The sequence below is a fragment of the Cebus imitator genome, unplaced genomic scaffold, assembly GCF_001604975.1.
Source record: "Cebus imitator isolate Cc_AM_T3 unplaced genomic scaffold, Cebus_imitator-1.0 Scaffold284, whole genome shotgun sequence".
In the NCBI taxonomy this organism is placed as follows: domain Eukaryota; kingdom Metazoa; phylum Chordata; class Mammalia; order Primates; family Cebidae; genus Cebus; species Cebus imitator.
Window position 1 is genome coordinate 1,776,354 of NW_016107599.1, and position 14,087 is coordinate 1,790,440.

Sequence of the window (14,087 nt, forward strand, 5' to 3'; positions counted from 1 at the left end):
TGCATTTGCTCCTAAGTTCTCTTTACAGATTCGTTTGGTCCATTTGCAACTATAATTATTAAAACGTAAAAGCTGGCTGGCTGCCGTGGCTCACACCTGTAGTCATAGTGCTTTGGGAGACCAAGGCAGAAGGTTCACTTAAGGCCAGGAGTTCAAGACCAACCTGGTGAATGAAGTCAAACCACATCTCTACAGCAAATTATAAATAATAAAAATATCCTGAAAACTAGCTGGAAGGCCAGGCATGGTGGCGCATGCCTGTAATTCTAGCACTTTGGGAGGCCAAGGCAAGCAAATTACTTGAGCTCAGGAGTTTGAGACCAGCCTGGGCAACATGGTGAAATCCCATCTCTACAAAAAATATAAAACTTTGCCAGGTGTGGTAGTACACACCTGTAGTCCCACCTACTTGAACCGCTGAGGCAGGAGAATCACATGAGCCCAGGAAGTCAAGGCTACAGCGTGCTGTGATCACACCACTTCATTCCTGCCTGAGCAACAGAGCAAGACCCTGTGTCTTCAGAAAAAATTATAAAAGTATATACGAACTTTATAAACGTTCCACAATTCTTTATTTTAAAAGCTAAAGTAACATTTTTTACACAACATATCTGAATGCTACTAGGATCCCAAGAAACCCAAAGTTAAGCTTTATTCTGATCGAATGAGAAAAAAAAAGCACTTTACTGTCTTGCTTTGCCTCACTAATAAAAAGAATCTCCAGGCAAGCCCGTGGAGAGGGGCTGTCTGACCTCACTATCTGGGATATCCAGGTTAAGAAATGCTTACAGAAGGCACAATTCACAAGCCCACGGCCATGGGGTGCTTACAGTGAAGGGGAGCTCAGCAATTTAAGCAAAGGAAGACAGTAACAGCGTGGGAGGTGCTACCATCCAGGTGGGAACGGACTGTGGGTGAGGGCACAGGGAGAAGGGCCTGGCTCTGGGTGTGCCACTTGCGGAAGAAGGCTTAGCAGACCAGGTGACCTCAGCACTCACCCAGGAGAGCTGAGGAGCATGCCAGGAATGAAAGGAAGTGAGCAAGAAGGATCACCTGAGGTCAGGAGTTCAAGATCAGCCTGACCAACAGGGTAAAATCCTGTCTCACCTAAAAATACAAAATTAGCCAGGTGTGGTGACACACACTTATAGTCCCAGCTACTCGGGAGACTGAGGCAGGAGAATTGCTTGAACCTAGGAGGCAGAGGTTGCACCGAGATGACACCACTACACTCTAGCCTGCTGACAGAGCGAGGCTCCGTGTAAAAAAAAAAAAAAGTTTTTTTTTTTTAACTTTCTGATCTTTTTTTTTGTTGACTTTTAAATTTTATTATATTTTCCATTTCAACTTTCTTTCTGAGCCCTCATGATCTTACACGGGAAAGTTTTAAGGAAACACTCTTATGTCCTAAGTATGTGTCTACTGTGGCTATTTCTGTGTGTAAGCATTGGTGTTTTGTGTCTTTTAAGGAATTTGTCACACCATCCCCGTTTTTGCATTTATTAGCATAAAGTTTTTATAATATATTCTTGTTATCATTTTAATATCTATAAAATCTGTGGTAATGCCAGTTTCCTCATTTCTAACACTATTCATTTGTGTCTTCTCTGATCAATCTGGCTGGAAGCTGATGAGTTTCATTAATTTTTCTCCATGAATAAGCTTTTGGTTGCTTTGTCTATATCGGGTTTTTGTTTTCTACTTCATTGTTTTCCACTCTGATCTTTATTATTTCCTTTTCTACTGACTTTGCGTTTCACCTACATTTTTGTTCTAATGTCTCAAAGTGGAAGCACAACCCCTGGCTCCGCAGGAGCCGCCCGTGGATGCAGCTACAGCTATTCTACCTATCTGCTCAACTGCAAAAGACAAGACGTTGTTGACAAGGGGGACCACGAACCAGCAAACTCTCGGAAGCCAGCTGTGCACAGAGCTTCAGGGTGTTCTGGCCCCGCCTCCTGGCAAACTGGTTTTGTTAGGATTTCAAACTGCTTTCCAGAAGCTACAAGCAGGTGTGGAGTGTTTACAGAGCAGTATTGCAGATGGAGGGAAATGGAATCTATTTAGCAGCCAGAGAGCACACCATGATAAATGGCTGCGGCTGTCCGCGCTGGAGCCGGCTCCCTGACTGTTCTGCAGCTGTTCCAGCCACTCAGAATGCTTGATGCTCCCAATCTCGGCCACCTCCCACATCTCGGTGCAGCTCTGGAGGCTGTGAGTTGGATGCCTTCAACAGGCAAAGCCATGGGTACCTGTAGTGACACACAGCACCACCTGGGGTGTGCTGTGACACAGGGCACAGAGTCCCACTCAGGGAAAAGACTCCTGTTGGCACGTATTTCTGTAGCCCCAGCCTGTGATGTGGCCACCGAGTTTGGGCCCTTCTCAGAAGGGCTCTCAATGGAGCCCCTGCCATGTTCTGGTCACGATGACACATTGTATGCACGTCATATCCAACTCCAGAAGGCAGACACTAGCCTCACTTTGCAGTTGGGGGAAGCCAGGCTAGGCAGCACTAAGTACCTCGGCAAAGGGCCACAGCTGATCTGAGCAAAGCCCAGGCTCCCAGCCCCGGGGACCCTACACCTGCCTGTTCCAGAGGACTTTCCACCCTGCCTAGTCCAGAGCTGCTCTCAATGTTAACAACCAGCAGGACTGTGACTGACCTGGACTCGCTAACGGAATCTCATTTTCCTCCTTTCATACAAGAATGAAATCCCAATGAATTCTTTCCTGACGTGGCCCAGCCTTCTTTCTTTCCCCTGCCAGGCTCTTTTATCACATAAGCCTCCCAACAACCCTATGAAGGAAGCATTGTCATCCAGTTTTACAGAGAGAGACGCTGAGAGTCAGAAAAGCTGCACTGTCCCTGCCGGCTTGCATCAATATTGTTTCTAAGATGCATCCAATTCACACAGTCCCTATTTTCAACCCTAGAACACTCCTCCCAAGGCCTGCAGGAAAGACAGTTGTGAACACGGACAGACACAGTCACTGTAGCTAAAAGGAGGAAGGCATCTTTCTGGAAAACCTGAGAAACACATGTTATCTTTCCCACTTCTCAGGGTGCTCCCTAGAAGCAGCTTTCACTGAATTGCTTGTTTCCATGACTACACCATTCCTCGGTGATAGTTTTATAGGTTTAGCACGACTCCAATTAAATCACATCATTCCTGCTTTGGGGAGAGGGGCTCTGTAACAAGCTCATGGTGCCAGATGCCCCTACAGCAATAGATGTCCCCACAGACAGCACCGTCAGCCACTTCACTTGCACAGCTCCCGCTCCAGTCCCCAGAGAGGCTCAGCCATCCCATAGAAGACAAACCTCGACAATCAGAAAATGCCACACGACTGCACAGGTTTGAAATCCACCACATTCACCACTGATGGATCTCGGGAAAACCCAACTCCTCCCTCTTACCCAGGACGCACCCACACTCCTTCCATGGGTGGCACAGCACCCTTGCCTGGAGTGCCCTTCATGGGCCTTTCCTATTATACCCTGTCCTCCTTAAAGGTCGAAGGATGAAGATTATTAGAAGAGAAACAGAGGCTGGGCGCGGTGGCTCACACCTGTAATCCCAGCACTTTGGGAGTCCAAGGCAGGTGAATTGCCTGAGCTCAGGAGTTCAAGACCAGCCTGGGCAACACCGTGAAACCCTGTCTCTACTAAAAAACAAAAAACAATTAGCCAGGCATGGTGGCAGGCGCCTATTGTCCCAGCTACTTGGGAGGCTGAGGCAGGAGAATCACTTGAACCCTGGAGGCGGAAGTAGCAGTGAGCCGAGATCACACCACTGCACTGCAGCCTGGGCAACAGAGAGACACTCTGTCTCCAAAAACACAGAAGAGACACAGGTTCATGCCCTCACTCCACCACCCACAGAGTCAGTGAACTTGGGCAAGTCTTCCCTAAACTTCAGTTTCCCCACTAACCTCACAGGATATTTACAAGGACTGAGGAAACTTGGGAATGTCAAGCACCCAAACAGTCCCTGCCTGCAGAGCCCAATCCGTAAACATTAGTTCTTTTACTCTCGGTTCCCATGATAAAGCCGTGGAGGAGGGTGCCCGGGCCACTTGCGGAAAGTGGCTGGCCTCCAAGGGCAGGTGGGGGTCGCATGGAAGCAATGACACAAAGAGAAGCGACAAACTGATGGTCCACGGGGAAAGCACCAAGGCCTCGAGTGTGGGATACGGAGGCGCTGGCGCTCCGTCCGCAAGTAAAATTCAGAAGAGGTATACCCAAAGAAGTTGTCCCAGTGTAGCTGACGGAGAACAAAGTGGGTAATTGGATAGTGTGACATCACCTCAAGGAGCCTCAGTTTTCTCCTGAGTGGATAATACCACCTACTTAAACAGCTCTCACGGGAATCCAAAAGGACACTTCATATGCAAGTGCCTGATACATGAGTTCCTTGGTAAATGGTAATGATATTTAAATCATTACATTTAAATACATGTACAAATATTCATCTCTATCTATACACATCCATAATGATTCCAAAGAAAAACTGTGTTCACTCTTGCAACACTCAACTGAAGAAAACAAAATGCATGCCGCAGGCACCATGACCCAACCAAACGTGAAGAGTATCTTCTAGGTTTTGAAATGTTACCCTAAACTGTAAGAGCCTATCCCGTGAGAGAAAGAAAAAACCCTCTTATTGTCTAACAGAATATCTAAAATGTGAGGATGCCCCAGAAGTATGAGTGGACCACAAAGTAAAGGAAGAAACCCATGAACTCCACGTGCCTCTGAAGCCCTTGGCAGCTGGCCTCAACCTCCCCTCAGCCCCCACCATGCGCATGCACTCAGGACCGCAGAGCAGCAGCAGCCAGCCATACACTGCAGACCTCAGGGGCCTCTGCACCTGCCGGCCCCAGGTTCAGGAACGGCCTCTCCGCCCTGGCCTGCTAGCTCACTCCAACTCCCTCTTCCTTCAGTACTCCATTCGAGTGCAACTTCCTCTGTGCAACCACAGCAACAAGAATCACCTGTATCCTAACTGCCTTTTCTTGTTTTATTTACTTGTCTATTGCCCACCAGCCCAGGAGTTCTTTGAAGTCAAGAGCTCCATGATGCACTGTCCTTTCTCCATCACCTGGCACGCTGCTCAACACTGTACTCAGTGAGCACTGAGTTCCTGGCTTGTTTGACAGCCCGCAACTTGAGGGCACCTAAAAAGGAGGCTCCTGAATTCCATCACTGTGTCCCACCCGCAGGGCACCGTAACTGACCCACACCTGGAGCACAATATACGTTGCGCTTTAATTGAGCAACGAGGCATAGTAAGGGAAGGTCAGAAGGAAGCCTGAGCCTGGCCTCTGCAGTCCACGCTGCTAGGATATGGGCCCTGTCCAGAAACCGGACTTGCACTCGAGGCCAGAGGGCAGGGGCGCAAGGACCTAAGGGAAGACACCACATCCGGTCCACTGCAAAATGGATGGAGTGATACAGCAGTGACCAGGCAAAACGAGGACATCCTCTGTGGCACTGAGGAGGTCCTACCTAGGAAGAAATGGAATGGCACAAGGAAGGAGGGAGGAAGACACGAAGCAGCATAGGATTGAAGTGAACTCGGGGGGGTTTAGGGTCTGAGGATGAGAACAGGCTGCATGATGAGACGGTGCCGCTGGCAGTGGACAGTCTGTGGCAGGTCTGAGTATGAAGAGAAGTAGGAGAAGGGGACACCAGGCAGGCCCCTTTCCCACAAAAGATTCCACAACCCCGCCACTGGACTTACTGCATAATACAAATAAATGCACCCTCTGAAGCTGTGTCAAAACAGTTTACAGACAGGTGTAAACATCCTGCTCCCCAAAATTCCCTGGGCCTGCCTGTGCCAGTGAACCCCTACTGTAACAAGGGACACAGATGGTGAATGGGCCCACACAATTGAGCAAGCTAGTGTATTCAAAGCCATGGCGAGCTGGGCATGGTGGCTCACTCTGGTAACCCCGGCACTTAAAGGCCAAGGCGGGCAGGTCACTTGAGGTCAGGAGTTCGAGACCAGCCTGGTCAACAATGGTGAAACCCCGTCTCTACTAAAAATACAAAAATTAGCCGGGCATGGTGGTGCACACCTGTAATCCCAGCTACTCTGGAGGCTGAGATAAGAGAAGCACTTGAACGCGGGAGGTGGAGGTTGCAGTGAGCTCGGATCTTGCCACTACACTCCAGCCTGGGTGACAGAGCAAGACTCCTGTCTCGAATTAAAAGAGAAAAAAAAAAAATAGTGAATTTCAGAAGGAAACAGGAAAGGTAACGCTGCAGCTGGCCTAAAGCCACCAAACTAGCTGGGGCAAACGATGAAACAGCAGACCCACCAGAAATTCAACAGGAAGAGCCAGTGCATGAGAGAGCACAGAAGGCCATGGTGAGACCCTAGTTATCCCCAGTGAAACCGTTCCCATAAACTTCATAAAATTAACCAGGGAAGAAGGGAAGGGGAGAAGGGAAAATAAGCATAGCCTGCAACATGCTCAGCGTTCATCGTGAGGGCAGCCTCCAGACCTGCTCTCAGTATTGCTGGTGCCTAAATTACCCGAGAATCACACAGACGCTACTCCGAGACCACCGTTCCCCTAACAGCTCTATCGATAGCCACTTGAACATTACAAAACGTTATGTTTTCCCTCTGAGATATTCTTTCAGGTCCTGCATACCAGTGTAATCACCGACGTCAGCTGGCCTGAAGCCAGGTGTCCGAGGGACCCCATGGAGAGTTGATTCACCAAAGAATGCAGTTTCCACATCCTGGCATTTCATCCCCCTCACCCCAACCAATGACCTTCACCCTCCACAACCCCCTTAAAAACCACAGCCCAGAATTCCTCAGGGAGATGGATTTGAGGGTCTCCTCCTACCTCCTCGTGTGGCATCCTGCTACCATTAAACTCCTTCTTCACTGCAAAGCCTGCTGTCTCCATGTCATGGGTCTGCGACTATGCAGGAGGCAAACGAGCCTGTTGGTCCCACAGTGCTGGAAACTTGGGCAGCTGTGCACACGCACAAGCACCCACCCACTCAGGACAAACCAGGGAAACCCCGTGAGCCACTGGCCCCAGCTCCATGTGCGACCTTGTGAATTCAGACCAAAAAAACAGCCCTGAAGTTTGAAAGCAATCCCCAAGGCATGCGCAGAGCCGTGGGGGAACAGTGGAAGGCCTGCCGAACTAAAGTGTTTCAGCACAACTCTCATCAGACACTGGCTACCCACAAAGCTCCAGGGCACAGGGGGAACACCTTGGGAATCCAGGTGGGCAGTAAAAATAGGAAGGAGAAAATCATCAACCAGCAGAGACGTCACACACTGAGGAAAACAGACCGCACAAAGATTAGTCAAGGCAAGTTTCCAAACCAATGGACAAACAAGAAGAGCAGTAACAGGCAGCCCCGGGGGAGGGCGGGGGCTCAGCCTCCGATTTACTGCCATCCCTTATCTAAAAGGTCCAGCTTTCCACAAAACATTAGGAGACATGCAAAGAAAGAGGAACGCATGACCCATGCACAGGTAAAGCTGGCGGCTTCGGGAGGTGCTCTCTCGCTCTGCTTAGCCTTTGCCCACCATCGACTGTCTCACTCCCAACCAGCGACCAGCCACCGATCCACCGTACCCCAGCCACACAACAGCCCGGTGCAAAGCAGCAGGTAGAGGGCCCCTGTGTGGTCCAACCCTTCTCCCACCAAGGCTCCCCGCTCCGAAGCCACTGCTGTCTCCAGCAGCCTTTCTGAGAGCTCCAAGGGGAGACTGTGTGTATAGACAGAGAGAAGAGAGAAACGTGTCACTGCTCTCCACAGCAGACAGAGTGCAGCCACACACTGGGGGCCTGAGCTGCAGCTCAAACGTAACGATGCCGGGGTCAGGGGAGCCTGAACACAGAGTCAGCCAGTGATGAGGATGCGGCTGCAGGAGGCTGGAGGCGATGTGAACGCTGAGGGGCTCTCGGAGAAAGCAACCTCCCCAGCCCTCCCTGCCTCAAGCCCACCGCAACAGCACCCTCCTGTATTTGGTAGCTCCGTGCATGTCATGTGTCGTGCAGATGCACACTGGGGCCTCTGCTGCCTCTGCTGGAAGCTTCTCCCACACCAGTCCCTTGGCTAACACAAGAGCCCAGCAACACAGTAACCAAGCCGCCGTGTGGACAGAAGCTCTCCAGGAATGGGGCTGTCCCTGCGACCAACAACCCCTTTCTTCACTGCAGAGCCGTGAAGGGGAGAGGACTCTTCCCCGAAAAGCAGCTCCGCATAACTTTGATCCGCTGACATGACCTCTATCCACCGGAACTGGCCTATTTATTCCCTCTTGCCATGACCTCATCAGACAACACCCCATGCTCCTCACCCTTCCTGCTTAGAGACAGCGGCCCCAGTGCCTCAAATCCACTGTATCACTGACTCACAAGCATCTTGGCCAAGCGATTCTGATGTTCCTAACCAGTCACTGCCCTCTTAAATTTTGGCATGAGGACTGTAAACAACATCCCAAAGGATGATCCTGAACACATGCATGCCTGAAAGTGATGTTGCTGCCGGCAGCCTGGTCACCGCTCTGAGGCCCTGCAGCCCTCCTGCTCTACACACTGGCCCTGGGCCGGCTCAAACAGCCAGCGCTTCCCATGCGCTGAAGACCCAAAAACTTGGAGCACCCGTGTAGACCTCTCCGCCGAGCCAGCAGCCACCTCTGCTCGTGCTGGCCCACGAGCCCCGCGCCACGCAGCTTTGCACTGACATTCACTTGTTACCAGCATATTTGTCTTAGCTTCCTTGGTGCCTCCAAATCAACAACTGGGAAGAGTTGCCAAAAGATTAAGAAAAATGTACAGGGTAAACATCCGAACTGAGAATAAGAATGCAATAAATAAACTTGTCAAATGAGTAGAGAAACGGCAGGAGAGATGCTGCTTTAATCACCGCACTGCTGGATTCAGCCCATGGAATCTCGGTGTTCCAAGGACATAACAGTTTGCAACACCAAACAATGCACTCAAGCTTCCCTGTGACTGCTTTCCAAAACATTGTCCAAGAACAAACACTACTGAGAATCCAGCTTTCAGACACACACAGCCTCTCCTTTCTGAAAAGTGCTCGAAGCTGTGCTTCAGAAAAGGCTGTGTAGAAGCCCAGACGTCGCACAGCAAGTGCCGCCTGCAAAGCCAACTCACCTTCATGTGGCTGTAGTCACCTGCTTTGCTGCTCTCGGGTGGGTTCACGGGTTTGCCCTCCACTCGGGGCCGAACCACCTGCCGAAAAGGACTGGACAGGGGAAAGCCACTCACACTGATTCCATCTGCAAAATAAGAACAAAACTCCTAAGTAACACGCCAGCTTGGTTTTGGGGGTTTTTGTTGGTGGTGTTGCTGTTGTTTTGATGGATGTTGCTCTGTCACCCAGGCTGCAGTGGTGCAATCTCTGCCCACTGCAATCTTTGCCTTCCAGGCTCCAGTGATCCTCCCACCTTAGCCTCCCTAATACCTGGGACTACAGACTACAGGCATGCAACTACACATGGCTAATTTTTGTATTTTTTGTAGAGATGGGGTTTCACCACGTTGCCCAAGCTGGTTTTTTTTTTTCTTTGAATGTAAGGGATTTTGTTCAAAAACTGTGATAGTAAGGAGCATGCCAGTTTTTGTCCTGACGTTCTATCTTATATCAGTTACAACCGCCTGATGTGTGCTCCGTAAGCACACATTCACATCCGCTATGAGTAAACGTTGAGAGTGTATCACTCCTTAAAAAGGACAGCTCCTCACCACCTGGATGTGACAGCCGAGGCCCCAGTCTTCCCTCTGCGCATGAACCACGCAGAGCCCATCTCTCCCGAGCCTCTGCTGAGCTGCTCCTCAGGCTGGAATGAGTCCCCCTACCTTAGTGCAGCCAGCTGTCTCTTGCTGCTTGACCTTAGTCGAAATGCCACCTCTTAGCTCAGCTTCAGGCAGCCGCCACTCTCTGCCACAAGACCCTACTTAAGCCTCCAAGGAGCACACACGGCCATCTGTTTTTTTTTTTTTCTTACTAGTTGGCATTATCTATCAACTGATCCGTCTAACCCACAACTCATCTTTAAGTCCTCTCTGCATCTCATAACACATGCCCAACCCAAAAGGAAATCCTGCTAGCTCTCAAGAGTACACCCAGGACGGCCCTCGTGGCCAGCACCCACTGAGTCACTGCCGTCTCCCTCCTGGCTCTTCTCCCCTGTTGCCTTTACTCCTTTACCTAAGTCAACTCCCCAGACAGCAGGCAGAGCTGCCTGAGGAAAGGGGGCTCACACCCTGGCCCTACCACTCAACAGAAGATGCCAAAGTCTGCACTGGTCTCCAAGGCAACTGCGTGATCCAGCCCTCAGTCACCCTCCAATTCCCAGTTGACGGAAGAGAAGACCTGGCTGAAGGAATGAGTTATTTGACTACAGCTTTATATATTTTCAAGAATGTAAAGATATCACCTCGTAAGAAGTTATTTTCAAGTGCCTGCAGTTCCTAACAGAACCCAGCTGGCCTATAGGAGAAGTCAGAAGTCTGCCTATGAGTATGGCAAGTATCACAGAGTGCCAGCATCAACCAGGCCACAAGAACAAACCACCAGAAGCAATCAGTGCAAGAACTAATGTTAATAATGACTGGGGTGTAAGATACAGGGAACAGCAGACAAAAGAGCAAATGGTAGAAAATGAGGGTGGTAAGATGTCAGCTCACATCGGTATGACACTTTACAGTTTCTTTTTTTTTTTTTTTGAGACATAGTTTCGACCTTTTGCCCAGGCTGGAGTGCAGTGACACAAACTCGGCTCACTGTAACCTCCGCCTTCTGGGTTCAAGCGATTCTCCTGCCTCAGCCTCCCGAGTAGTTGGTATTACAGGTGCTCGCCACTGCGTCCGGCAAATTTTTGTATTTTTAGTAGAGACGGGGTTTCACCATGTTAGCCAGGCTGGTCCTGAACTCCTGACATTGTGATCCGCCCACCTCAGCCTCCCAAAGTGCTGGGATTACAGGCGTGAGCCACCGCACCCGGCCGACACTTTACAGTTTTTAAACTTGCCCCCATTTCATTTATTCTTTTTTTTAAGTTCCGGGGCACATGTGCAGGGTGTGCAGGTTTGCTGCACAGGTAAACTTGAGTGCCGTGGTGGTTTGCTGCACCTGTCAACTCATCACCTAGGCATTAAGGCCAGCATGTGTTAACTATTTTTCCTAATGCTCTCTCTCCCCTCACTCCACCTCCTGACAGGCCCCAGAGTGTGTTGTTACCCTCCCTGTGTCCATGTGTTCTCACTGTTCAGCTCCCACTTAGAAGGAAGAACATGCAGTCTTTGGTTTTCTGCTCCTGTGTTACTTTGCTGAGGATAATGAAACTTGCCCATATTTAAAAGAGCAGCAATGAAAAAGCTGCCCACAGTCATACTGGCAATAACTGATCCTAGGCATAGCAGTACACGTGAACGGATGTTTAGTAGACTTGACTGGACGGATGGATGGGTACCTGGGTGGCAGGTCTGAAACACACCCAGTGCTTTCGATCCCAAGCCGAGGATCCTTTTCACTTTCACACAGTTGCTGGGAAAGAAAATTTCAACGGCAGCTCATCTCAAACGAACCCAACTAAGTCACCTCTCATTAAGAAACTAAAGCTTCTTGTGATAAGATGAAGAGTATTTACTTTTAATTGACACAAAATGTGTATTTCAAAATTCTCAGTCACTTAGACCCAAGGCCCTATGCCTAATATCTCTTTGCAAAAATATATAATTAGTCAAGCATAATAGAAATAGTTCATAATTTTAAAAAAAGAGACAACACTTCTCTTAAGCATCATTTGCTAAGGTATGTTCCCTTAAGTAATTCAACGTTCACGATGCCAAACAACGTTCAAGTGGGTAAGGAAGAATTAAGCAATTTTCTATTTAAAGGCTTCAAATCTCCGAAAGCTAAATTTTCTTAAGTTAAAAAACAGTCTACTTGAAAAGTTCATTACACCTTATGCTCAAAATAGCACATGAAGGAACCAGACATTGTGCGTCTATAATAAGAAAAATGACAAACTGATCTGTTTCTGTTGGTAGTGCCTATAGAATACATGTCTGAGGACAGTGATCAAGCACTTAAGAGTAGGGTCCTCTCGGCCGGGCGTGGTAGCTCACGCCTGTAATCCCAGCACTTTGGGAGGCCAAGGCAGGCGGATCACAAAGTCAGGAGACTGAGATCATCCTGGCCCACATGGTGAAACCCTGTCTCTAATAAAATATATATTTTTAAAAAAATTAGCTGGACATAGTGATGCATACCTGTAGTCCCAGCTACTTGGGAGGCTGAGGCAGGGGAATTGATTGAGCCCGGGAGGCAGAAGTTGCAGTGAGCTGAGATCGCACCACTGCACTCCAGTCTGGAAACAAAGCAAGACTCTGTCTCAAAAAAAAAAATAAAAAGTAGGGTCCTCTCTGCACTTTAGAGAAAACAGAGGTGCCCAACAGGACCCTGTTCAAGCATTGCATGCAAGCAGCAAAGGTCCACCTGACGTCCCACAAGCAGCTCAGGCTGAATAGGCACGAAACGAACCTCAGAAGATTCTACTCCTCATAACATGCTAGGCTACTCAGACCAGCTCAGCCACTGAGAACAGCTAGAAAACACAGACAAAGTAGTCTTAAAATCCATGCAAGCATCAGAGATCTAAGAAGAACTACAAGGCTACTGTCCGGCAGAAGGGCGAAAGACAGACAGGAGCCTGCAGATTTCAGAAGAGTTCACCAAGAGGCTGAGAATCTGAGCAGAACCTCTGACATATTCAAAGGACTCGATGTGAAAAACACTGGTGTTCAGTGTTCCCCGTGGAGAGTGGACAGTAAATCCGGGAAGCTTCGGGCAGGGCCACAGAGTGAAGGGGAGATTGGAAATAAGGCAGCACTTGCTGGGACTAAGGCCCAGCTTTGAGCCATGTCAGGCCCTGCAACTGCATTTATGCCATTTTTCTACCAAAATTCATTCCTCGTCACTCCTTGTTCTACCCCCATTCTTTTTTACCTTCATGCATTGGTAATTCTCTTCCCTCTGACAACCTGACACCCTGATATCCCCCAATTTTTGGCCTCAGTTCAAATGCTCCCTCTTCCATAATGTCTCCCCTAGCTGCTCTAATGGAAAGCAAGCACATCTTCCTGGGAGTTCCAGCATCTTCTCGGTTCTGAGACCCGTGCCTACCTCCTGCTGACCTGTACACAGGCAGAGAGCCCAAGGGTAGGAGGTCAGAGGGGTCAGGGCTGAGGTGCGGCTCCCCTTCTATCTGGCTGAATTACCTTCATCAAGTCACATAACATTCTATGAGCTTCAAATCCATCATCCCCCAAATGGGAATAATTAGAACACATATACTGAGGCGTTATATAAAGAATAATTGAATTACTGCACAGGAAGTATTGATCTCAATGCCTGGTACATAGCAAGTATTCAATAAAAAGAGCTGTTAGCATTCCTACTGCAGCAAATTAGGCGTGTCTTAGATTCCTTCATGACTATAAACTCCTTGAAGACTGACTTCTTGACAAGATTCACCACTGTGTCCCTCATAGTAGCTAATGCAGGCTCTAGCAAATTGCAATCCCTCAGTAAATAGTAACTAAATGAATGAATAAATTACAGGGTCAAATCCAATATTTAGTTGACATGCAAACAGTTTACACACACACTCAACAAAAATTCCATCATTCCAAAGTCACATTCAACAACCAACTCCTAGTTAACTGAAATTCATCAGGGATTAAGAAACCATCATTCTCAGCAAGCTGACAGAAGAGAAGAAGATCAAACACTGCATGTTCTCACTCACTGGTGGATGTTGAACAATGAGAACACATGGACACAGAGAGGGGAGCACTACACGCTGGGGTCAGTTGGGGGGAAATAGGGGAGGGACAGTGGGGGTTGGGGAGTTGGGGAGAGACAGCAAGGGGAGAGATGCCAGATGTAGGTGATGGGGAGGAAGGCAGAAAATCACACTGCCACGTGTGTACCTATGCAACAATCTTGCATGTTCTTCACATGTACCCCAAAACCTAAAATGCAATAAAATAAATAAATTGGAAAA

At 48.8% G+C, this 14,087-nt stretch overlaps 1 protein-coding gene across 4 annotated transcripts in view; it reads right to left on the bottom strand.

Annotated features, from left to right (window-relative positions):
* The window catches only part of TRAPPC9 (trafficking protein particle complex 9), a 715,201-nt gene that overhangs the window by 460,689 nt on the left and 240,425 nt on the right, over positions 1-14,087 (bottom strand). For all 4 annotated transcript variants that reach the window (XM_017501725.2, XM_017501724.2, XM_037728923.1 and 1 more), the window contains one exon: positions 9,169-9,293. In XM_017501725.2, the coding sequence (XP_017357214.1) occupies positions 9,169-9,293 (125 nt within the window). The remainder of the gene's footprint in view (positions 1-9,168; positions 9,294-14,087) is intronic.